Source organism: Myxocyprinus asiaticus, chromosome 47 (assembly GCF_019703515.2).
Source record: "Myxocyprinus asiaticus isolate MX2 ecotype Aquarium Trade chromosome 47, UBuf_Myxa_2, whole genome shotgun sequence".
NCBI classification, from domain to species: domain Eukaryota; kingdom Metazoa; phylum Chordata; class Actinopteri; order Cypriniformes; family Catostomidae; genus Myxocyprinus; species Myxocyprinus asiaticus.
In genome coordinates, this window is record NC_059390.1 from 16,579,583 (window position 1) to 16,604,365 (window position 24,783).

At 40.0% G+C, this 24,783-nt stretch overlaps 1 protein-coding gene across 6 annotated transcripts in view; it reads right to left on the reverse strand.

Moving 5' to 3' along the window:
* LOC127436886 (nuclear receptor-interacting protein 3-like) overlaps positions 1-23,798 on the reverse strand; it is a 45,980-nt gene extending 22,182 nt beyond the window's left edge. Inside the window, exon 1 of one of the 6 annotated variants that reach the window (XM_051691369.1) lies at positions 22,580-23,618. In XM_051691369.1, the coding sequence (XP_051547329.1) occupies positions 22,580-22,732 (153 nt within the window). In that variant the 5' untranslated portion in view covers positions 22,733-23,618. Of the gene's footprint in view, positions 1-22,579 lie in introns of all 6 variants that reach the window. The other 5 variants (XM_051691371.1, XM_051691370.1, XM_051691373.1 and 2 more) reach the window with 5 other exon arrangements.
* Positions 23,799-24,783: the final 985 nt, after the last annotated feature.

Genomic DNA, 24,783 nt, shown 5'->3' on the forward strand with positions numbered 1-24,783 from the left:
ATGCTGTTATAGCACAACTCAAGCCAGCTGTATCCCAATGGCATGAGCATCAAATCAAACTCTCAAATTACTCATCCTGAGCCTGTGTCAATATTTTTCCATCACTGTGCTTTAATTGTGTCATCTCACCAAAACATTATTGCAAGGAATGTCCTCAAGCTATGCAACAGCACTATTGATCGGCAGCTGTGGATTAGAGGGTGTGTAATAGACTTTTGTATATTGACTGAAAAAGAGTGCATTGTTCATGTAGTCGACAGCTCAGTGCCACACCTATCTGTGGACAAATCTTAGTGAGAATTCTGTACCTGTTGAAAAGATCAGCACAAAATTTTAAAGCATGTAGTGGCAGTTCGTTTTTCTAATGAACGTGTATTCAAGGCTTACAAATCATTAGATTTTAATATGTGTCACTTTCTCATTTTATACCAAAAAATAAATAAAATGACTCAGAGGTGCGAACTGTTTTCTGATTCAATATTGTCCAATACTGAATCTGCACTTTAAAATGGCAAAATTGTTCTTGTCTATTGCACATATCTGGATAAATGTCCTGTTTGTATGCTCTTCTTTAAGATTTGAAATTCTGTTTACTGCCTACTTTCTGTGAGTAGTAATAGCATTGCAACAGGCAAATAGCACACCATTTTGTAAAAGCTCAATCTATAATGAGCCTAATTCAGGTTATTGTGCAAAAGTGGCACAACTGTTTTGTACTGGTTTGACTTTGTGTTTTGAGCACAAATTCACAGCATGTAGTGGCAGTTCATTTTTCAATGAGCGTTTATTCAAGGCAAACAAATCGATAGACTTTTGTCTGTGCTGGCTTCTCATCTATTTAAAATAAAAAGTCACAGGTATTTACTTATTCATTGGGATTCGTTCTAAAGAACCCATTGCTATGATCAGATCCACTGTGATTTCTCCCATCATTCTGAGCCACACAAAACTGTCCTGACACAGAAGTCATAGGCTGAGAAGCTAATTTTACCCCAACATAATGAGATGACCTTCACAAGAGCCCTTGTATTCCTGTTTACACTCGCTTAGGAAATTAGTTCATGCCTTGATAGAATTTAAAAGACAACTGTGACTTGACTTTTGACAGTGCAACAGATCATGTTTAATTCTCTTTTCTGCAGTTATACTGTAGATCAAAAGGGAGGTATAGGATTTTTATAATAGATTTTTGAATATTGGGGTTTTTGATGCATATCTATGGTCTTATTTTTAAATCAACATCAAGATTTTCAAATGAACAATTTTTACTGATTCACATATATGAACAAAATAAAACAAAACATATATACACAGAATCAATTCTTAACCCCCACTATTACCCTTCCCCTTTCCAATCCCACCCTGACCCCAACAACATCACAGGGGTCTGAAATGATATAGACACACACACGCACAAAAAAATAAATAGATAAATAAACAAATAAAAAAATATACTAATTATAATCACATATCCATAAAAGACAAATACCTGCCCCATTTCTCCATGAACATGTTGTACCTCCCCATTCTTCTAAATGCCCCTTCCCCAAAGGCTGCCACCCTTCCCATCTCTGAGCACCACTCCTGAAAAGAGGGTGCTCCAGCCAACCTACAGCCCCTTAAAATAATCTGCCTGCCGATCATGACACTGGTTAAGACCCAACTTTTTATGTGTCTACTTTCAATGTCGATGACCACCCATCACCCAAGATACAGAGTCTAGGGCAAAATTATGTGCATAACACATCGCACACCAGACTCTGAACCTTTAACCAAAACTTGTGTATCTCAACACACCCCCAAAAGTCTCCATCCTCTGACTGTCATCGCCAGCAGGTGGGTTTTTCTTTAAGACCAAGCCTATAAAATTTAGAGGGGGTCCAATAGAACCGATGTAAAATCTTGAATTGTATAAGGTGCACCCTTGCGTCTCTAGATGCAGTTTTTATATTTTTTAGAATCCTAACCCATTCTCCCTCCTCCAATTCCAAGTTTAAATCTTTCTCCCATAATCTCTTGAGAGTGGTCGAGGCTCCGTCCCCCAGACTCTGAATTAACAAGGAGTAATACACTGATGCCTCATGACCTTTTCCAAAAGCCTGTATCTGCTGCTTTAGTGGGTGTATGCTATTCCCAAAAATAGTACAGAGCATGTGGCACAGCTGTAGATACCTAAAAAACTGAGATCTGGGGATCCCAAAATGTTGAACCAAATTTTCAAAGGATCTCAACAGACTACTCTCATATGAGTCACAGAGTGTATTAACCCCCATCGCAATCCACTCTGACCAGCAGAAAGGGGACTTATTAATGCATAGTTTGGGGTTTAGCCATAAGCTTGATGCAATATTTAGATGAATATCTGAATTAAATACTCTGAACACTTCTGTCCATACCGAGTGCAAATGTGAAATAACGGGGTGTGATTTAACTTCTCTGGTTAGATTGATAGAAAGGCTTTGCAATGGCAAAATAGGGGCAAGAACTTCCTGTTCAGTACAGAACCAGGAAGGGGCTCTTTCAGGTGGAAGTGACCAATGAGCCAAATGTCTGAGACCGAATGCATAATAATAAAACAAAATCTTGGGTAGGCCTAGGCCACCTTTGTCAATCGGCCTATGCAGTTACTAAAATGTAATCTGGGTCACTTGCCATTCCAAATGAAGGACTTCACTATGCTCTCAAATTGCTTGAAATAAGAGAGGGGGACCTCTACAGGGATTGACTGTATCAGGTAGTTGAATTTCGGAATACAGTTCATTTTAATAACATTAACCTTCCCAATCATCGATAAATGCAGTGAAGCCCACCTGTCCACATCGCTCGAAAACCTTTTTATTAAAGGGTAAAAATTAACTCTAGCTAAATCAGACAAATTTTTTCAGAATAAAACACCCAAATACTTAATGCCCTGTTTGGGCCACTGGAAGGTGCCTGGCTGGAAAGCCGTTACTGGACAGTATGCTGTCAGAGCCAAAGCTTCGGATTTAGACCAGTTGACTTTGTATCCTGAAAACTTAGAAAAGGAATTAATAATTCTGTGGAGGCAAGGCATAGATCTAGTAGGGTCAGAGATGAATAATAAAATATCATAAAGCAGAAGTTTATGCGCCACACCTCCCGTCACCACCCCTGGAAAATCATCCTTCTTTCTTATCGCGGTTGCTAATGGTTCCAGGGCAAGACAGAACAGTAATGGAGAAAGAGGGCAACCCTGCCGGGTGCCCCTATCCAGAGTAAAATAATCTGAAATTAATCCATTTGTTTGTACCGCTACTACAGGGTGTCTATAAAGTAACTTGATCCAACCAATAAACGTACTCCCAAACCCATACATTTCCAAAATCTTAAAAACATAATCCCATTCTACCATATCAAACGCCTTTTCGGCATCAAGTGAGATGGCAGCGATCGGAGTCTGATCATTCGCCACTGACCACATGATATTGATGAAATGCCTAATGTTATCAGAAGAGCTACGACCCCGAATATACACCACTTGATCTATATGTATAAGATCTATATGTGTCAAAACTTTACTTAATCGATTAGCCAAAATTTGTGACAAAATTTTAACATCTAGCTGGATCAGGGAAATTGGACAGTAACTTTTACACTCACTTGGAACTTTGTCCTTTTTAAGAATCAGACTGATCCGGGCTTGTGTCATGGTTGGCGGAAGCTTTCCATTCTTTAATGATTCCGTATAAACTTCTAACAAAAGTGGAGCCAATTCTGTAGCATAAGATCTAAAAAATTCAGCGGCAAAACCATCTGGCCCCGTAGCCTTGACTGTAGGTAGAGACTTAATTACCTCGTCAAGTTCCTCCAAGGTTATCTCAGTATCAAGAGAAATGTTTTGCTCAGTCGTCAATTTAGGGAGTTCCAGTGCTTCCACAAAGTGTCTAATATCTTCATCAGTAGACGAAGACGTGGAACTATAAAGATCAAGACAGAATTCTTTAAAAGCATTATTAATATCAATGGCCGAGGTAAAAATATCACCACCAGCAGATTTCACTGAGGGAATGGTAGAAAAAGACTCTCTCTGCTTTATATATCTAGCCAAAAGCTTCCCTGCTTTGTCCCCCGACTCAAAATATGACTGTTTTGCCCTGAATAACCAAAACTCCACTTTCCACGACAAAATAGTATATATTTATATTTCAATTGGGTCAATTCTCTGAGGCCATTAGATGACATACTGCGCTTCAGCTCTGCCTCAGCACTTTTAATATTCCCTTCCAACTCCACGAGTTCTTGTGCTTTGGATTTTTTGATGAATGAGGTATACTGTATGATCCGACCCCTAAGAACAGATTAAGTGCCTCCAAAGCCACGCCCACAGAGGATACTGAGGACCAGTTGGTCTCCATATAGACAATGATTTCAGTCTTTAGCATTTGTTGGAAATCAGGATTTTGCAAAAGGGACACATTAAAGCACCAGCTGTATGATTTCTTTTTCTCCATATGTGGCACCACCTCTAAACTCACTGGGGAGTGATCTGAGACTACGATGTTTCCAATTTAGCAATTGACAACAGATGGAATGAGGGACTTAGATATTAAAAAAAAAAATTAAAACAAATCTATTCTTGAATAAATCTTATGGACTGATGAATAGAATGTATAGTCTCTACCAGATGGGTTCAAAAGTTGCCAGATATCTGCAAGACCAAGATTTCTACACATCTTGTGAAGCGTCAATGTTGCTCTAGGGGGCTTTCACACTTTTGCTTCACTATGACACATCAAGATTTTAGATTTAAATGTATATGAATTCATAAAGGGATGTTGTATTCCATTTCCACTGGTGATGTTTTCTTATTCATTTTTCACCATTTTAAACTACATTCTAGCTTTCTCTTCTCATTTTAAATGGTCTTGTGGTATGACAAATTAATTTTAAAAGGACAAATGTTCTTTATAGTCTCTCTAATAAAAGGTCATAAAAGTGCCATTCATAATAATTTTATATATATATATATATATATATATATATATATATATATATATACTGTATATAAAGCAAAATGTTGTTTAAAATAGTTTTACATGGAGTATACTGTAGCAGTTGCACTACTGGACATTTCAGCTCCCCAAAGAATTTCATGTCAACTATCCATTTACTGCAAATAAATGCATTGCTCTTGTGTCTAACAGCTAGGCATCACATATTCACAGCTGAAGAATCACAGTTCGAGCTCTGTTTGACTTTCTTCTAAAATGGGCATGGGTACACAGGGTGGGTTGGTGTAAACAGAGAGAGTGAAAGGTAAATGCCAGCGCCAGTATTTTTGCTTCCGCTGTTATCATTTAGCTATATTGCACTGTGCTTTGCTATTGGCTGGTTTCAGAAGGGCATTGATTCTCTGCCAATTAAACCTGCGTTGAACAATAACACAGAATGAGAATGAGAAGGGGTTTGAGAGAGAGAGAGATTACACAAATGTATTATTGTACATGTAAGGCCATTACCATATATTAATTATTGGCTGTCGATTCTGTGTTTGTTTGTTTTTTGTTAGATAGATAGATGGCAACGCTCTCATTTTGAATGCATTATGTCCCTCCAAAGCTCAACATAGATATGTGGCTTAGGTATGACACAAGCCCTATTGCTTTGACCTACAAAAATATCCAACCTGTATATCACCCTCATCTGAATTGTGTCACAACAACAGCCATCACACACAGAGTTCAATCTAAAAGAGTGAATGTCACAAAACCTGCAAGAACATGTCCTAGTGATATTCCACCTCCAAAATCAGAAGCAGTTTTCATAACAGTTAAGCACATTTTCCCCTACAATTCTCATTACCGTAATGTATAATAAAATCTCGTACTTATTACTGTAATGTCCAAAAAGTATGATACATTATTTAAATTTCCTTTAATTTATGCTGATTTAAATAAATAAATAAAAAACCTGAATACCATACTAATGGAGAAATATGGGAATTGCCAAAAAAAAAAAAAAAAAAAGAATAGATCCGGACATATGGTCTTTTTGTGAATCAGAAGGTTAATGGAGAAGTGCGGATGGATGGAGCCCCACAAGTGCTTCTGGCCCCCAGGGCTCCTATGACTCAACTTTACATCTGAGCATGAGGTACTGACACAAGGGGGCTAAGAGAAGAGCATTATGGAGAGCCCACCTGTGACAGCTATCTTTAACTCTTTATTTTATCGGCCTGGGCTGGTTTGCTTGCCTCTTTTGGGTTTATCCCTGATGGACAAGCAAATACACAAAAACTGTATATACAGTATAAATATGTAGATCCTGTATATTATAAATCCAAATATATTGTTGTAAATACTGAATATACATTTATTAATCTGACTAGATAGTTATAACTCTGAATATATAGTTGTAAATCCTAATATATACTTATAAATCTGAATAGACATGTACAAATCTAAATATATATTTATAAATATGAGGTAAATCCAAATATATAGTTATACAGTCAAATATATAGTTGTAAATCTGAATATATAGTAATACATCCTTATATTTAGTTATACACACCAATATAGTGTTTTAAACCCTGAATATATAATTATAAACCTGAATATACAGTATAGTTAGAAAGTAATAAAATCAAATATAGTTGTAAATCAGAATATATAGTTCTTAAACCTGAATATATCATTAAAAATATGAATATGTAGTTTTAAATCTGAATATACAGTTGTAAATCTGAATATAGAGTTGCAAAACCTGAATACATACTCATAAATCTGAATATATAGTCGAATATATAGTTATACTCTACATACAAATATATAGTTGAAAATCCTAAATAAATAGTTATAAATACTGAATAAATAGTTATAAATGCAAATAATATTTGTAAATCTGAATATTTAAATTTGAATATTAAAACATGTTTCTCTCTGTAGAGTGGATCTGATTGATTTGACAGGATTGATTACAGCATTCTCTCTCTCTCTCTCTCTCTCTCTCTCTCTCTCTCTCTATGCCCTCTTTCCTCTGAGAGCAGATTGTTGCTTCAACCACTGAGTCATGTTGCCTTGATCGAGGGATGCTCTTTTTTGGTATTGCAGATTTGAAAAGACTTCAGCCTTTAACCAAAAGCAGTCAGGACATAGAGATGGCCACCATTCATAATAAGATAACATACTTATTAAATTGTCAAGGTAATACAGCCATGTAAGGATGACATAACAATCCAGTTACAAAACATACTACAGCAGACAGACTTTTTGGAGTGTTTTTTCACACATTAAAATTCTAACTGAGGGGGGTGTTTGGGGTGCGTAGCAGCAGCCTCCTCTTTGACCAGGGCTTGCAGCATGGGTCATGGGGTACTACAGCTTATTACAACAGCTGTGTCCATGTAACAGCATTTTTGCTCAACAAATATAAGCCATTGTTGGTGCTAAATTGAGCAGTGACCTGACGTTGGTCAATCAAAATTGTTTACTGTCACTTGAGTTTAGTCTGTGAAAGCAAAGGGAGGACATTATTAAAAGCATAATTCACACAAAATTGAAAATTCTGTCATCATTTACTCACCCTCATGCCATTCTAATCCCATATGTTGTTGTTGTTGTTTTTTTCATGGAATACTGAAGGGAAATCATAATTTCATGGAATACATTTTTGAAGAACATCGATGCTGCTCTTTTCCAGACATTGGCAGTTCATTGTGACCACATCTGTCAAGCTCCAAAAAGGACAAAAAAGCTCCATGAAAGCAATGTAAAAGAAGTCCATATGACTCGCGAGCTATATTCCAAGTCTTCTGGAGCCATACGATAGGTTTGTGTGAGGAACAGACCTACATTTTAATTGTTATTCACTGAAAATCTTCCCCTCTGCTTCAAATCTCATTGTCCATTCCATATATTCGAATTGGCATGTCACGTTTAGTAACAACACAAGAACCAATGATGTTTGCAGTCAATGACGTCAATCCTGGTGCGATGCCTCAACGTGATATTTTTTCATCATAACATAGATGGGAATGAGATTTCATACAAGTTGTTTGAAAATTATAACTGAATTGATCCTTCACTAAGCCCTGCCTTAAAAGCGTTTCTGACCAATCCTGTTTAACAACTGTTGCCCCACCACCATTTCTATGACAAGCATTTGCCTTTTTACAATGAGAGTCTACAGGAGTAATGTGTGTTTTAGTAGTTTTAAGCGGGATTTAATCAAAATTATCCAAAAAAAACAAAACAAAACATTGTTGCTGGGTCACTGGTAATAGTGACACGAGGTACCTAGAGAGGATACACATAGTGTTTTTTCTTTCTTTTTAAAAAACTCTTTAAATAAATATTGAGAAGAGCATGCTATGGATTAAAGTGTGTCATTCATCATTCCCAAATGAGCATGTATAACATCAGCGAGGACACCTACATTTCCTCCAAGGTAAATTAAAGCTAACAACTTAACATTAAATAATTTACATATTGATTCAGGTCTTAGTAAAAGTAATAGTAAATAAGGAGTTCAAGGCATCAAAATGAGTGTGTTATGAGATGTTATAGGCAGTTATTTTCACTTATACTAATGTTATAAGGTTTGTAATCGCTTTCAAGTGACACTTTTCTGTTTTTATGTGACTGTGATGATCGTTTGCCTGAATTCGGATTCACAGTCTGCACAGTTTTAATCAAATTATTGTGTAATTTAACAATTTATTTTACCAAAAATGTCAGATAAATATGCTTTACATTGTGACTTCATTCCTTTCATTTACGAGAATATTTTGCCAAAAACCGCACCATTCACTGCAATCTACCATTAATTCATATGAGGGGATATGCAGAGCTTGTCAGAGTGAGTGACCGTAACCAAGGGGGGTGGAGCTTCAATTATGACTCAAATTTTTGTCTGTTCCTCAGACAAAGCTATTGTGTGACTTAAGAAGACTTGAAATATAATGCATGAGTCATATTGACCATTTACTGTGCTTTTATGGTGGGTTTATGGTGTCTTTTTTGGAGCTCAGCAGACGTGGTCACCATGAACTTCCCTTTTAATTTGTTAAGACTGTCAAGAAGATTTGTCAAAAAAAAAAAAAAACAGCTTGCAGAATGTTTTTTTAGGTGAACTATTCCTTCAATGTACTGTAGATCTTGAAGTGAACAATCACAGGATGTTGACTACTTATCTTTGATACACAAGAGATCTCTCTCTTGGTGTGATTACTGACTAATAGCTAATTATCAGAGAGCAACAGGCTCCTCTTTCTCATTCAGAGAGTCATGTGACCTGTTGAAAGGCTGATGTCTCCTAATCTCCCACCCCAGCACCAGAAGTCTTCTTGCACACAACATGCACATCCAGCTGCTCTCCCTCTGTTAACCCATTCCTTTGCCTTTCCTTTACTGAGCCCTTATTGCACAGCTGTTTGTTTCCCCCGCTTGACACAGGTAGTATTTTTAGCATCTCTCCTGCTCCTACACTTTGTATCCCAGCTCCTGTCAATCCCCCAGAGACAGAGAGAAGAAGGATAGAGGTGAGACAAAGTGCTCAGTCATTCATCAAGTTACCTTGATAATTAGCGGTGAGTTTCTCATTGGCTTTTTTAATAACAAAACAAGATCAATGAGGCCTCTGTGGAGTTAAAGTCGGGACACAAAGCTCTTAATAACTGCTCATTAGAATATGATGCTATTTTGTTCTTGTGCTGATGGCAAGTAAGGGATAATGCTTCATGTCGGGGTCCCGATCAAATGCAAATTCCAAAGCACCATCATGTGGTGAATTTTTATTCCCCCAACATTTGGAATTTCCAGTCGAAAATTCATAGACCAGGTTTAGCAAACAAAATATTCAACCTCCTGTTGCCAGTTGTTTTTGTGTGATCAGTCTGTTTATTTTGCCTCACGATCCATACATACAGTAGGTCACGGATCAACATATCATGACACGTCATGATATCAAAATTGGAATGCAGCTGCAACTGCAGTAAATGCACGAGATAGACCCAGTATGTCTGCAAGAGAAAGGGTGAATCATGCATTTCTCTACTTTCACCCCATACACATCTCCTGTTTAGGAGTGCTGATCTGAATGCACCCTTTTCTTGCTCACTGCTTTAGTCTGTGCATTCTAGCTCAGTGCAAAAAAGAGCGAGGGAGAATGAGACAGAGAGACAGAGAGAGGGATAGATTACAGAGGGCCTAGGGGCCAGAGAGAGATGCAAAACAAACCTAAAGTTACATAACGAAAATAACTTCACATGACATTTGTAAGTTAATGAGAGCAGCAAATCCAGGAAGCCTCGAGAACACTTCCACTTACTATGGAAGTGAATGAGGCCAGTCGATAAATGTTAAAATACACACTGTTTCAAAAGTATAGCCACAAGACGAACACATAGTATGTGTTAATATGATATTAGTGTGATAAAATTGTTTATTAATTTTATTTGCAAAGATTTATCCAATTGTAACCAGTACTTGGGTGTTGTTACAAATTAGAGAGCCAGACTACGCCACCTAGGAGATATCACAACCCAGGAAAAATATTAGATAACTCCAAAATAGTTACAAACAATATGAAGCCCCTTCAAGTTCATTTCTGAATGAGAGACGGAGATGCGGCTTCACTTTGTTTATAACTCTGTTGGGGTTATCTAATATTTTTCCTGGGTTGTGACATCTCCCATGTGGTGTAGTCTGGCTCTCTAATTTTTAACAATGCCCAAGTACTGGTTACAATCTTGGGGTAGTCGGCAGGATCATTTGGATGTGTAGAGCGGAGACGGGACTCTTTTTTTGACCAAATGGCGTGAGTCTGTTAATTTGTATTTGTTGAAACAGCAGCTAGCACGCTAGTAATAAGGAGGCATATTTCAAGTTCTCTTGATGCAGCCGTTGCAATCTGGTGTCTCAGCTCAAGGCTGATAATGAACTCCTGCACCAGGAACAATCTGAGGTTCAGGCGAGTTCTAGTGTTGCGCCCCCTGAGTTAAATGAAAGGGAGACAGCAGTAAATGTTGGCCCAAGATCTTCCTCTAATATTAATTCAGTAGTGACTGAAAGGTTGAATTATGTCCGAAGGGAGAGGAAAAGCCCTGTTTTTAGAGGCCGCACTGGCATTCCTTTGGCAGAATGGTTAGAGGAGGTTAAGGGCAGTATGCATGTTCTCCATTTATCTGTGTGGCGGGGTGAGCAAGAGACAGACACAGTGGGTGTGGCGTCAAGCCTCGGAGAGGCATTTATTGGAAACAATAATAAATGTAAAATGTCCAAAAGGGGTAATAAAGGGTCCAAGGGGGAATAGTGTTCATAATAAAGGGGGAATCTGGGATCCTCGCAGTGAACAGGGCTCCGTGAAAGGGTGGGGTAGTGTCCATAGGATAGCCCAGGCATGGGCTGGGTCAGTCGGCCGCTCACACTCCCCTCCAAAGTCCACGGTGCGAGGGGCAGCGGCATCACTGGCGGCCTGTCTTCCCAGGCCCACGGCAAGTGTGAGTGGAAGGCGGCCCGGCATCTAGCCCATCGGCGGCAACGTGAGCTGTTCACCCCGGCGACTCATTAATGCGTCCGGGGGTCCGAAGAACAGGTCCAGCAGCACACCATCACGTCCAGCTCAGAACCCTCCCAGCTCTGGTTCTGGGTGTGCGAGGATGCCAGTGTGTGCACACATGTTGATTTGAAGCCGGCTCCCTGAGAAAAGGTGCGCTCTGCATTTTAAAGATAGTGGTGATGAAGCATTATTCCCATCAGGTGTGCTTCATTCACTGCTGACTAAACGAGGCTTATTAATTATGCACCTCTTCTCGCTCTTCCACCCAACTCCCATCTTGAGCCTGGCTGAAGGGCGGCCCTAAGAGGCGGGGCGACGATGACGAGCCGGAGGGTCGGATCATTCCGCCACAATGTAACTGACAAAGCGCACTTCTTCTATGATCATTTAGAAGGGGAAGCCAGGGACGAGATAAAATATAGGCAGAGGGAGGACAGGGAAGACCCAGAGAAAGTAATTTCGATACTTAACAAATTGTATGGTTGTCCTGACTCTTACATTGTCTTGCAGGAAAAAAAAATTTCTAGATGCCAGCAAGAGGGGGAGACATTACATGCTCTTCTTTGTTTAATTGAGAAAGTAGTTAGAAGTGCACAAAATGGTATGCCTAACTCTGAGGTTCTTTTATGTGACCAATTTGTTGAGTATGTGAAGGATCTGTCCCTACGCAGGGAATTAAAACAGCTGGTAAACCAAAAACATAATGTGACTTTACTGGATGTTAGAGGGGAAGCAATTTGATAAGATTGGAAGGGCATGTTAAGAGGTAGTTGGGACCGTAGTTATTTCACTTCCTCTACCCATGGGATGCAGTATGTGGTTTATGGATCTGCCATTAGTTGAGCTAAAATAATTGCTCAAGAAGCAACAAGAGCAGCTTGATCAATTAACTCGTAATGTCACTTTGCTTTAGAATGCCCCTAAAAGTTTTCATTCCACTACAAGTTCTTCTAATAGGGGTTCTTCTGAATGTAATAGCCAGCGTGTGTCATCCAGAATACATCCATCCTCACATTCCCCTCAGTCTTCTATTTCAAGGCCCCAGCCCTCTGTCACCTTTTAGGAAAACTAGAATAGAGTATGTATTTGGCTCAGATGCTGTTCTTCAGAGTGCAGAATATATGGCCCCCCTGTTATCTCCCTGCCCCCATGTGAATGTCAGTGTAGGGGGTGTGTTATTTCCTTGTTTGTTATACACTGGTTCAGTGGTGTCTACCATAACTGAAAGTTTCTTCCTGCAGAACTTTGAGCCTTGGGGTCTAGAAAAACTTCACTCGTGTCGTTGGTTGCAGCTTAAGGCTGCCAATGGCCTAGATATCCCGTACATAGAGTATCTAGAGCTGGATGTAGAGGTTTTTGGTAAATTGATACCTAAATGTGGGGTACTTATAGTTAAAGATCCCCTTCTCAGGTTTCAGGTGTTTTGGGCATGAACGTTATTCGAGAACATTACATTGAACTGTTTGGGCAACATGGCCCAGCCCTGTTTGAAGCAGCTTTAGTGCAGCACGCCCCTAAACTTTGGCAACAAGCTCTACAGAAATGCCACTGAGTTCAAGCTTAAGCCTCCTTAGAGTCTTCAGCTCATGTAAGGGTTCAGGGAGGTAGGCATATTTGTGTCCTATGTGGCATAATGAAGTTTATCCCTGCTACCTGTTCTCAGCAACATTCTGGGTTAATGGTAGTTTTTGAACCCCCTAGTGATGGATTGGCAGCTGGCCTTCATGCTTCTGCCGTTGTCAAGGTGGTTCGTGGTCAGGTTTATGTTCCTGTTGTTAACCTAGGGCTAGTTGATGTTGATCTTTACCCACAAACTGTCCTTGTACTATTAGCTCAGTAACTATTGTGAGTTTACACCCAGGTGTAAAGGAACTTCCATCAAGTTTGCAGACCACGGTTTCTTCCCAGGTAGCTTCAAGCTTTGTGCAGGACAAGGTAAATTCAGTTGACTTATCTTCATTGTCCCCAGAGGATTCAGGTGAGGGCTTTGCTTTGTAAGTATTCTTCTGTGTTCTCAACACATGAAGGTGACCTGGGCTGTACCAGTCTGATTTCACATTATATTCCTTTGATTGATGAGGTTCCAGTCAGGCAGCGTTACAGGCGCATCCCTACCTCAGAAAATGAAGCAGTTAAGGCTCATATTAATCAGCTCTTAGAAACTCAGGTCATACGAGAAAGTAGCAGTCCTTATGCTTCTCCAATTGTCCTGGTGAAGAAAAAGGATGGTAGCCTGCGTATTTGTGTTGATTACCTTCAATTAAACAGTAAGACAAGAAAAGGTGCATTCCCCTTGGATTCCTTGGATGCTCTCTCTGGCGCTAAGTGGTTTACCACTATGGACCTTGCCAGTGGCTACAATCAAGTGCAAGTAACTGAGAAAGACAAGATGAAGACTGCCTTCTGCACACCTTTTGGGTTATTTGAGTGGAATAGGATGGACTTCAGTTTGTGAAATGCCCCTAGCACATTTCAGAGATTGATGGAGCGTATGTTTGGCTCTCAACACTGTCAATCATTGTTGCTTCATCTGGATAATGTTACAGCATTCTTGTCTATAGTGGCTGAGCACCTGGAGAGACTGGAGGTAGTCCTGAAGCGATTAGAGCAGGAAGGCTTAGAGGCCAAATTGGAAAAGTGTTCATTCTTACAGCCTGAGGTGAGCTATTTGGGGCACATCATTTCTAACTAGGGTGTGGCTACTGATCCGAAGAAGATTGATGTAGTTGCTAATTGTCAGCCCCCTCATTAGGTCTTAGAACTTAGGTCATTTTTGGGGTTTGCTAGATATTACAGGCAGTTTGTGGAGGGGTTTGCCAAGCTGGCTGCCCCACTGCATCATCTGGTGGCTGACTTGACTGGTGTAAAGAGGAAGAGTGCAGTAAGATCCTGTAAGGAGGCCTGGACAGAGGAGTGCCAGCAGAGTTTAAATGCCTTGAAGCATCGGTTGGTGAGTGCCCCCCTTTTGGCCTGCACTAATTTCTCTTTGCACTTCATCTTAGAAGTTGATGCCAGCCACAGCAGGTTGGGGCAATTCTCTTGCAGGAGCAGGAGGGCAAGGTGAGACCTATAGCCTATGCTAGTCATGGTTTGAGACCTTCAGAGAGAAACATTTCAAACTACAGTTCCATGAAATTGGAGTTTTTGGCCCTTAAATGGGCCATGACAGAGAAATTTCATGAATACCTAATGGGATAAAAGTGTGTGGTGTACACTGTTTACAACCCCCTAAGCTACCTCAACACAGCTAAACTTGGCACTTTAGAACAGCGATGGGCTGCCCAACTTGCTGCTTTTGATTTCAGCATAAAGAATCATTCAGGATGCAGTAATCAGAATGTTGATGCACTCTCACTACAGTGAGTCTGATCCCAGGAAGCTCCCTGCCAGAGCCTCTTCGCCAAGTTGCCCTTACAAGACCACAGTGTGAAGGTATGCAAATATCCATTGCTGCCCTCCCTGGTCATACTTCTGCAGATTCGCGTGTGTTGCAGGAAGCTGATGCTGTGTTGGGATAATTTTTGATGCTGTGGAGGAAAGGGGAATATCCCTCAAGTGTGGAATGGCAGCAGTTGTCTCCAAATGTGGCTAAACTTCTGAAGCAGTGGAATCAGCTCAAAGAGAAGGATGGTGTACTGTACTGTCACTGCCACCAAGTGGTGAGGAGTTTCTCCAGCTCTTGCTTCCTACGTCTTTAAAGTCCACTGTCTTACAGCAGCTCCATGATGAACGGCCATCAAGGAGCGGAACGTACAACAGAGTTGGTGAGGCAAAGATACTTTTGGCCAGGTTTGTCTGTAGACATGAAACAATGGTGTCAACAATGTGAACAGTGTCCTGTTGCTCAAGATGTTTTTCCTAGAACTCAGATGCACATGGGCCATCTGTTGGATTCTAGGCCTAATCAGATTTTGGCCATTGATTTCACCTTGCTGGAGCCATCTCAGAATGGAATGGAGAATGTTCTTGTTTTGCCAGATGTGTTCTCCAAGTACACCCAAGGAGTGCCAACCCAGGACCAGAGAGCTTCTACAGTAGCAAAGGTGCTGGTTAATGAGTGGTTTTACAAGTTTGGTGTTCCAGGTCGGATCCACTCAGACCAGAGGAGAAGCTTTGAGAGTACCCTCATCCAGTAATTGTGCTAGTTGTATGGTATTGCAAGTAGTCGGAACACCCCAGCCCACCCTAGTGGAAATGGTCAATGTGAGCGATTTAACTGCACATTGCACAATCTGCTGCGCACTCTGCCTTCTCATAAAAAGAGGGATTGGACCACATACCTTCCTCAAGTTGTCTTCTCTTACACTACCACTCCACATCAGTCTGCAGGTGAATCTCCATATTTTTTTGTGTTTGGGCAAGACCCACAATTGCCAGTTGTTGGGCCTCATGTATTTAGATAGAAGACAAAGGCAGGCCTAACACAGTCGTAAAACCTAACTCAGCCCCCACATACCAAGTCGTAAATTATACTGATAAAAATCGCATCAAAATCAAACAAAGGGAGTCCAAAACAGACTACAAATCCCATGAAGCCTTGCTCACTAAAGGATCGAACTCTCAACTCCTATTGGATGAGGCACACAACAGAACGTCCTTCAAACCATGACATCATCAGGAGTAGAAATACCTCTGAAATGCTTCCGGGATTTGCTTCCAGCAACTTTGTTTGCAGTGTGTAGACACAGCTCATCGCTGCTCTCAGGTGCAACCTCGTGGCACAAGGAAGTAACGTCCGACTTGAAACTGTGGCCATACAATCTCCATCTCGCTGGACGAGTTGAGATTACTCTGTGTTCAACTAAACACTCTAACGGATCCGAAGGAGACCACCGAGCAATCCGCATCTTCATCCATTTGCCTGCAGAAGTGAAGAGATTAAAGATTTCTCTTCCATCTTCAAGTCGACATTTCTGAGTTCTCCGCCAGCCCACCGAGAATCAACAGCCGTGCCCGCCAACAGAGCGAGGAAACGGCCTCCCGTCATCACCCGAGCCTCGAGGAACCGGGTCGGAGTTAAAGGACGGATGAACACACATTCTGCATCCTCATGCGATTCAAGTAAGAGGTTTACGTCTGGGCAGAGATAGAATATTATAGTGTGTTATTCTAGTGTTTCAAAGTTTTTGCTTGTACAGTTTACGGACCGCCATGTCCACTCATTATTAATACTCAGGGTATTAATTATCATGAATTTGTTTTGCTGTATTGTGGTCCAACCAAACTGGACTGTTGTGCATTTTCGCCATCGCGGGTGAGACCGGCAAACTGAGTTTATCCATTAAAGAGTCAAAGAACGCGGGACTTTTACAAGCCGTCCACCGCGTCTCTGAGCGATAAACGAACAGCTGCTTTCTCTCCCACGATCGCAAAATCGGCTTTAGGGCCATCACTTTATCCTCTCTCTCTCTCTCTCTCTCTCTCTCGTACTAACCACACACACACACACACACACACACACTCGCTCTCTCACACACACACACACACACCCTCATGTGTTATAGAATTATTTTGATTTCCATATCTAATCATATCACTGTTTAGTTTGTAGTTGTAAGTCAGAAGTTTACTGACTGCATTGTATTAATTATTAATTGATATTACTGCATAAATAAACTTTGTTTATATTACAAAGAGAAGTGTTTTGGTTTGTTTTGCATACGCCTGTGTCATGCTGACGGGATGTCAGTGCTCGGATTCAAGCCTTCATTCATTGTTTTTTTCCCGAAAATCGATATTCTTCGGATGTCGATTTTCCCAAGAAAACAATCTAATATTGAGACTGTTTTACTATCTGGTTATTTGTCCCTGATTCCAGGGTGGTGCCCCGTCAATGTTAATCCTTATTAATATTCTGATGATTTTTGATAATTGATAATTATCTTTGATGATTGTTGAATTTGAATGATCAATAAGCTAGTGTTAATTTTAATTAATGTTTCATCGATGTTAACAATTAACGATTATCTTTGATAATTGTTGATTTAAAGGATTAAAAAAACGAACATTGATTTTCATCAATGTTCTATTGATTTTAATAATTAATAATTATCTTTGATAATTATTAATTATTGCTAATAACCAAACCCACTCCAAAACGTAGTGCACTACATTTACTGGAGACCCATATGAGGTTTCAATGAGTTAGATTCAATTAATTAATTTAAATATTAATTAACATCTAAATAAATAATTACCAATTATTTCTGATAGTAAAACTGATCTAAACAACCAGTAAAGCCCTACACAGTTGACATTCTCTTGGGCAGGATTGAGACCCCACCGAGGGCAGTGTCCATGACTGGGTCCGTGATCATCAAGCCAGGCTTCAAGTGGCCTTTGGAGCCCAAAGTCGTATGAAAGCTGCTGCTGAGCGCAGGAAAGAGCGGCATGACCAGAGGGTACAGGATGATCCTTTGCTGGAAGCTCAATTGGTGTACCTACAGGACCTTGGTGCACGAGGCCTGGCAAAGATTCAAGATTGCTGGAGCACAGTTGTTTACAAAGTTCTGTGAGCACCTAAGGGCGGTGGGTCAGTATATACCATTGCTCCTGTTGAACATTTGGAGAGAGTCAAACATGTGTATCGAACTTCGTTAAGAGCCCAGCCACCTAAGCAGAATTCTGCGAAGCCGTCCAGCTCTTCTCTTTCTGAATTTGACCAAGCATCTCTAGAATCTGGAGAGGATGATCCACCAGATGACGAAATGTGGTTGTTGATGCCGTTGGAGCAAGAGGTTGGTGTTCAATCAGTGCCTCCAAGCCTTGATCAGCCATTGCCCAAAAGTCATGAAGATGCATCCATGTCACTCTGTAGACCTCATATTCCTGATTGCCTTTCTATCCAGACTTGTTCTCTACCCAGTGTTCCATCTGAGGCACAGGAGAGCCCTGTTACTACTGTAGAAGTACCCCTGCGTCGAACCACCCGAGCGCCATTCCAATGTCCATCATCTGCCAGAGACAGTGGGAGGTAGGGTGAGGGGTCTTGTGAATTCTGAAATACCTGTAACTGACAATTTTTCTGCTCTTTTAAGACCCTGGAATTAGTTACATCGTCGGGTTAACAATTTCGAAACCGGGGGTAGATTGTGACCGGTAGGATGGTTTCAATGTTTTCTTTTTATTATTGTGGCATGTCAGGGTCTACGCACTTTCCTTATTGAGTGTGCTGGGTGTGTGCCCCTGTTAGTAAATGCGCTCTTTAGTATTAAGCCTAGGTCCTCGTTATTAAGCGCATGTGCACCTCTTCTTCTTGATTGGGGCGCATTAAGTATTTGATCGGCTGTGGCAGCTATATAAGAGAATGTTCAACACTATTGTGTGTTTTGTATTTTCCCTGTAAGTTGTTTAGTGCTTTCTTCCAGTTAGTCTGTCTTTGTAAGGCAGCTTTGCTTTCTCTTTCTACCCTGGTGAGTTGCGCATTTTGATATTTCTGTTCTCACATTTGTAACCAACAGTTCAGATAATAATTTTGTGTATATTATTAGGGAAGTGCTTTGATGTGGCGAGCTCAATAGCATAGGGAAGAGCCTGTTTCATAGAAGGTAAGGGATTTTATTATTATCGGGCTTAGTGGGGTGGTTTTTAAGGCGTTTCCCAAATTTTATACTTCAAGTGTTCTCATAATAAATTTGCGTTTCAGGTGCACTGTAGCCTGACATAACGCTAGCTGCTGTTTCGTACAGCTGTTTCATTTGTATGAAATTGGTTGTTTCGTACACCTCCTCTGTAGTGCTGTTCACCTCCATTTCAGCTTGCTGTTAGATCAGCTGTGTCATTGTATCTATTCCGCTACACTGGTTGCACCATATTTGCCTTGAAACTGGCTGTGTCCACTTGGTACTGTTGATTTTAAGAGTTTTCTATACTGTTTTGTTGGATTGCTGTCTCTATTGCTGTTTTTACAGATTATTCTGTGCTTGGTGTGCTGCAGGTTGTACGGCTACTCTTCTCTGCCCTAGTAGTTGTATTCTGTTTCTTTGCATTTTGTATTTGGTGCTCTGTTCTTTTCTATTTTTGTTTAATACAATTATTTACTTGTGTGTTTTGAAATACTGGCTTAGTTTCTTTTTTTTCCTAGTTTGCCAAATGGTCTCTTTTTATATTTTAATGTGGGTGTCTGCATTATATGAATAATTCCTGTTTCCACTGTAACAAGCTACAAGCTAAGATTGTTGCTTGTCAGACTGTACGATATGAATGCACTGATATCGCCATGGGATACTGCGCAACATTATGTCAGAGTGTACAGTACACATCGTAGCCAACTGTTGTCCCAATCGTTCTGATCAGTGAACGTGGACAATACGGGAGCATTGCGGAATAGAAGCAAAAGGCAAGATTTGTCAGGAGGGTTTTTTTTGTTTTTTTTACTGAAAGTCAGGACATCAGCATTTCCATTGCTCCAATATCACTCCATCAGGAGCATAAGCTAAAATATATAAAAAGAAAGATGGATTTTGTCAAATAGGCCTATAATAAAAAATTACAGATGTTGAGAATGAATGCGAGCGCGGGAGGTAGCCTACATTAATAATGAGCTACTACAAGCAAATATTCATTATGGAAATAAAAAAACGTATGGCCCGAAAAATGACAAACTTCTTCATTCACATAGGGGAAAACAAAAATGGTGGGTTATAGTAGGTCTTTCTCCTCTTTTAGATTAGTAACCTATCGTCCAAGCAAAATGCTTCACGCTGCAAGCCCCCCCAGTGTTCAAGCCAAATCTATGACCTTGCCTCTGTTTAATTAATTGAGATATTGTGATTAAAGAAAACAAACATTTTCATCATGATAAATGTAACATATTAAGAAATATAGTATATGTATGACATAAAAATGTACTGCATAGTAGGAATGACCCAGGACATAGGCTCATCTACCTTTTGCCCTTAAGAAGAAACAAAATTCCTACAAAACCCACTGTAGAGGTTGAGAGTGCAGACACACAGTACCATCTGTCTGACTGTCAGTATATCTGCCTGTCCCTCTCTGAATTGCCATGCTGGGACAAGCGTGACATATCTGTGCTATCTGTGAGTGTCAAGTCCGAATCCAGTGAAAAATTGGTTATGACAGCCTTCCCAAATCAGGCAGGAGAGAGAGAAAGAGAGAGAGAAAAGAAGACTCTTTCTTCAAGCCAGATGATGATTTTCAAAATAGCTGCACAAACAAAACACCATTTGGTATTCCTTGAGACACATTGAAGGTGGAAATTGGGAAGTTTAGAGAAACAACTTCACTGCCTTTGACAGCCAGTTATCTTTAGCCTCCATGTTTTTTTCTGCCAGCATCTGTCTCATAGTGGCTGTTTTCACAGAGCCCATCATAAGCTGAACAAACCAGCTCTGGCTCTTCCCTGCTGAGCACAGAGATCATTTAAATGCACTCTATAATAAGCACAAACATGCAGTAATGCATGCAAGTCTGCACACACTCACTCTCTCATGTTCTGAGGGTTTTTGGAGTGTGCACTGGGAGTTTGGGTATGTGCCATCTAATCAAAGTAATGGCAAGAGATGACAACAGGACAGTTAGTATGCAATTACTACAGGAAGACTTATAGCCCCAGAGATAGAGAGACAGAAAAAGATAGAGAAAGACACAGAAATTATTATAATTGAATGAACAGGACTGTGGCCTGTTGCAGTGGCCCATTTGAAACATGTAAATGCTTCACACTGCAACCCCACCAATGTTCAATGCAAATATATGCCCTTGCTTGCATGTAAAAAATGCCTGTAAAGATTAGGATTAGGAGTCAGGCTATGGCTAGGTTATGTCAACATACAACTGTAGTCCCATACCTACTTGTAATAATTCATATGAGATGGCAAAATTGTACGGTATTGTACAAATTTGCTTATATGAAAAGGTACGATTTTTATTCCCACAGAGACTAACCAATCAACAAGACGAATTTCAAATCGATACATTACATGCATCAAATTATTTTAAGAAAGGAAATGTCTGTAAACAAATTTGATTACTCATTCTTTATTTATTTATATAATACAAATGACTGATGTATGTCAATAACCTGCAATAAAATTTAATTTCTATTCTGTGGTCCACAAAAGTCCTATTTAAGGGGTTTGACTTTATGGTTAAGTTTAGGTTTGGGGTTTTGGTTAGGTTAGTTTTTACTGTATGAGACTGAAAGTCGTAAATTTTTGTTTGAGCCAATTCATACAATTTTGCCATCTTGTACTATTATTACGACTAATCACAGGTTAGGTATAGTCATTATTATTAGCTTGATTTTCAAAAATGTAAGAAAAAAGCCCATGGGAAGTCATATTAAATTGAATAAAATTCTAAAATTGTGTAAAATTACACATTAACAAATCAATGCACACTTTACTCTGATACATACAACAAGTGATTAAACATTATTCATTGTGTTTATTGAAAGGTTACATTACTTGAAATCTGGGGTAATTCAAGTAAAAAAAACAAAAAGGTTACAGCCAGGGGTTCCACTGACAAAAAAAGGTTGTGAACCCCTGATATTAAACATGACATGTAAGTGTCTCCCCACAATGACAGTTAAACCTAAGAAACATACAGTACATTGTGTATACGTTATGAGTCAAGCAGCCTCACAAAGGGACTAATTAATCCCTTATTTCACATTATAGTGATATAGATGAATGATATAAGGTGTCTCACAGGGGCAGGGTTAGGATGTGTTACTAATAACTAGCTTAATTAAAGAACAATAGAAGTCAATAGGAGGTCCCTACCATGATAAAACATGACGTGTGTGTGCATGTGAGTGTGTGTGTGTGTGTGTCTGTCATCTGCCAGCATGGAGTGGATTCTGAATACCGGATCTACTGATGTGTCAGAAATATTCACTGCTGTGCCTGCTGCGCTAAATAATGCATCATGTCAGCATTGCTTGATAGGATGGAGACACATCTGAAACTGCATGTACCTGTGCATATATGAAATGCAGCATATAAGGATATGCATTCATAAATTCACACACCGTATACGGAAATCCATAGCTGTCAGGATCATCACACGGAAGACAAAAAGAGCCACTCACCAGGTCTTTGGAGGTTCCCATCCTCTTCAGCCCATCCAGTGGCAGAAGATCCGCAGAGTCCTTGTGGCTGAACTGGGTGGCCTGTTTCAGCCTCCTCTGTTGGTGCATGATGGCTTTGTCTCTCATCTCTAACTCTTTCTTGCCCTCACTCATGATCTTTATAGACAGGAGGTCTAAATAAACACTAACTTAACCCTGGCACAGGTTCTACTGAAGCTTATTAAGCCAGCAAGTCCGTGACCCTGATACAGAGCAAGTCAACCTTGCACACGCTCCCCCTAAAGCATACACAAGTGCAAGCATTCAGACGTGCAGCTCAAAATCTCTCCTTTCCTCCTGGAACTTGAAAGATCAAAAATTGCCAATTTTCCCTATGGATAAGGACGTCTTTGAAAGTTTGGAATTATTCCGCTTTAGGATGTAATCTTTCTTGTGGCGGGTGATCCTGATAATCTAGTCCTGTTGATTGACAGCCGTCAGTCCAGTGCAGTGATTGGCATGGTTGTCATGGTGAAGAAAGTGTGATTGTAGAGAGCTTCAGTGTGTCTGTGTCCTTTCAGTGCTTCAGAAGCGACTGTGTCCTCCCCTCTTTCTCTCTCGTTCTCCTCTCTTTTGCTCCACCTCCCTCTTCCTTTCTCCACCTACCTCATATCTCAAACCTCTCTTCTCTCTCCCTTCCATGTGTCACCCTCCTTTCTGCTAAATGTTCATTTGATTGGAATGATAAACTCTCATTTGCAATACTGTGCATGCATAGACTTCCTCTTACATCTTCCACTCGCCTGCACACATAGAATAACAATCCAACATATAATATCATTGAGTGTATACTGGTGCGTGACAAATCTATAATAGGCTTTCTTATGTAGTTGTGTAGACTGATTAATCCAGGACACTGTGCCAGTGGTCACTGACAGCAGAAAGGATTCACTTGCCATCTTGTCATTCCTAGAGTGTAAAAGCAATGCAGATGCACCGCTGACGTAAAACAGATCTAATCTGAAACTTTTCTCATCTTTGGCTTCACTGTCTTTTTAAACTGTTGTTCAAATAGTAAAAAACAATAAAATAAAATAAAATAGTTCACCCAGAAATGAAAATTCTGTCTTAATTTAGTCTCAGTAACCTTTAGGTTCAAGCTTGTATCAATTTTTTATTCCGTGGAGCACAAAAGGAGATGTTTAGCAGAATATCTGAGCTGTTCTTTTCCATACAACAAAGGGGGATAGTGACTGGTGCTGTTGCGATCCAAAATGACAAAACAATAAAAAGCATAATACAATAATGGAAAAATAACAACTTCAATTTTAGTCACACAAAGCTGTTGTATGACTTTGGAAGACTTTTGCACATGTGTCATATGAACTCGTTTTTTGGTGCTTTAGAGCATCACAGCTCCATTCGGCATCCACTTTTATAGTATGGAGCAGCTTTTTTTGAAGGGTTTGGAACAAGATGAGAGTAAGTAAATAATGACCGATTTTTCATTTTGGGGTGAACTATCCCTTTAAGATCTTCCAGCTACAGTGTAAAAAGTATATACCACTTTCTATGATTAACTGCTGGTGGTATAAGTGCATTCCAAACAGCTACATGATTTTGAAAACTGCATTGAGAGTTATGAGTGCCGCAATATTACAATCAAACAGATGAGATTTGTTAAATCCATCCAGCTGAGGTATAATAAGCTGAGTTTATTTCTGCTTCTTTAAACCTGAGACCTCTTTCAGCTGGATCCATCAGAGAGTCAGCTTACTACAGCAGCAGTGAGATATTAAACAGACATCCAAGGGCTTGTTTCATCCCAGCTCTGATTTGCTAGAGATGTTATCATCTGGCCACATGGTGCACAAGAGAAAATCAGTAAAAGCGACACTCCCCTAACGCTCAACCCCCATTTCCCAACCGGTACAAATCATGCTTCTGGCTATTTTAAAAGAGGTCACCATAATACAGATGAATCATTGCACTTTGCTGCTTGTTCTATATATGTCTTTGAAATGTTTCATGTCTTGGATTTGTTGGGTTGTAATTAGTATTTATGTTATTTTTTGTTTCAATGATGACATAATCTATTAAATTGCATTTACATTCTATGCCGTTCCAATGAATAGCAGATCTGAGTGTGTGTGGAGGGGACATTATAATTACATTCTGAAGTTATAGTGCCACCAAGTGGCTATTTTATTACAACAAGGCAAACC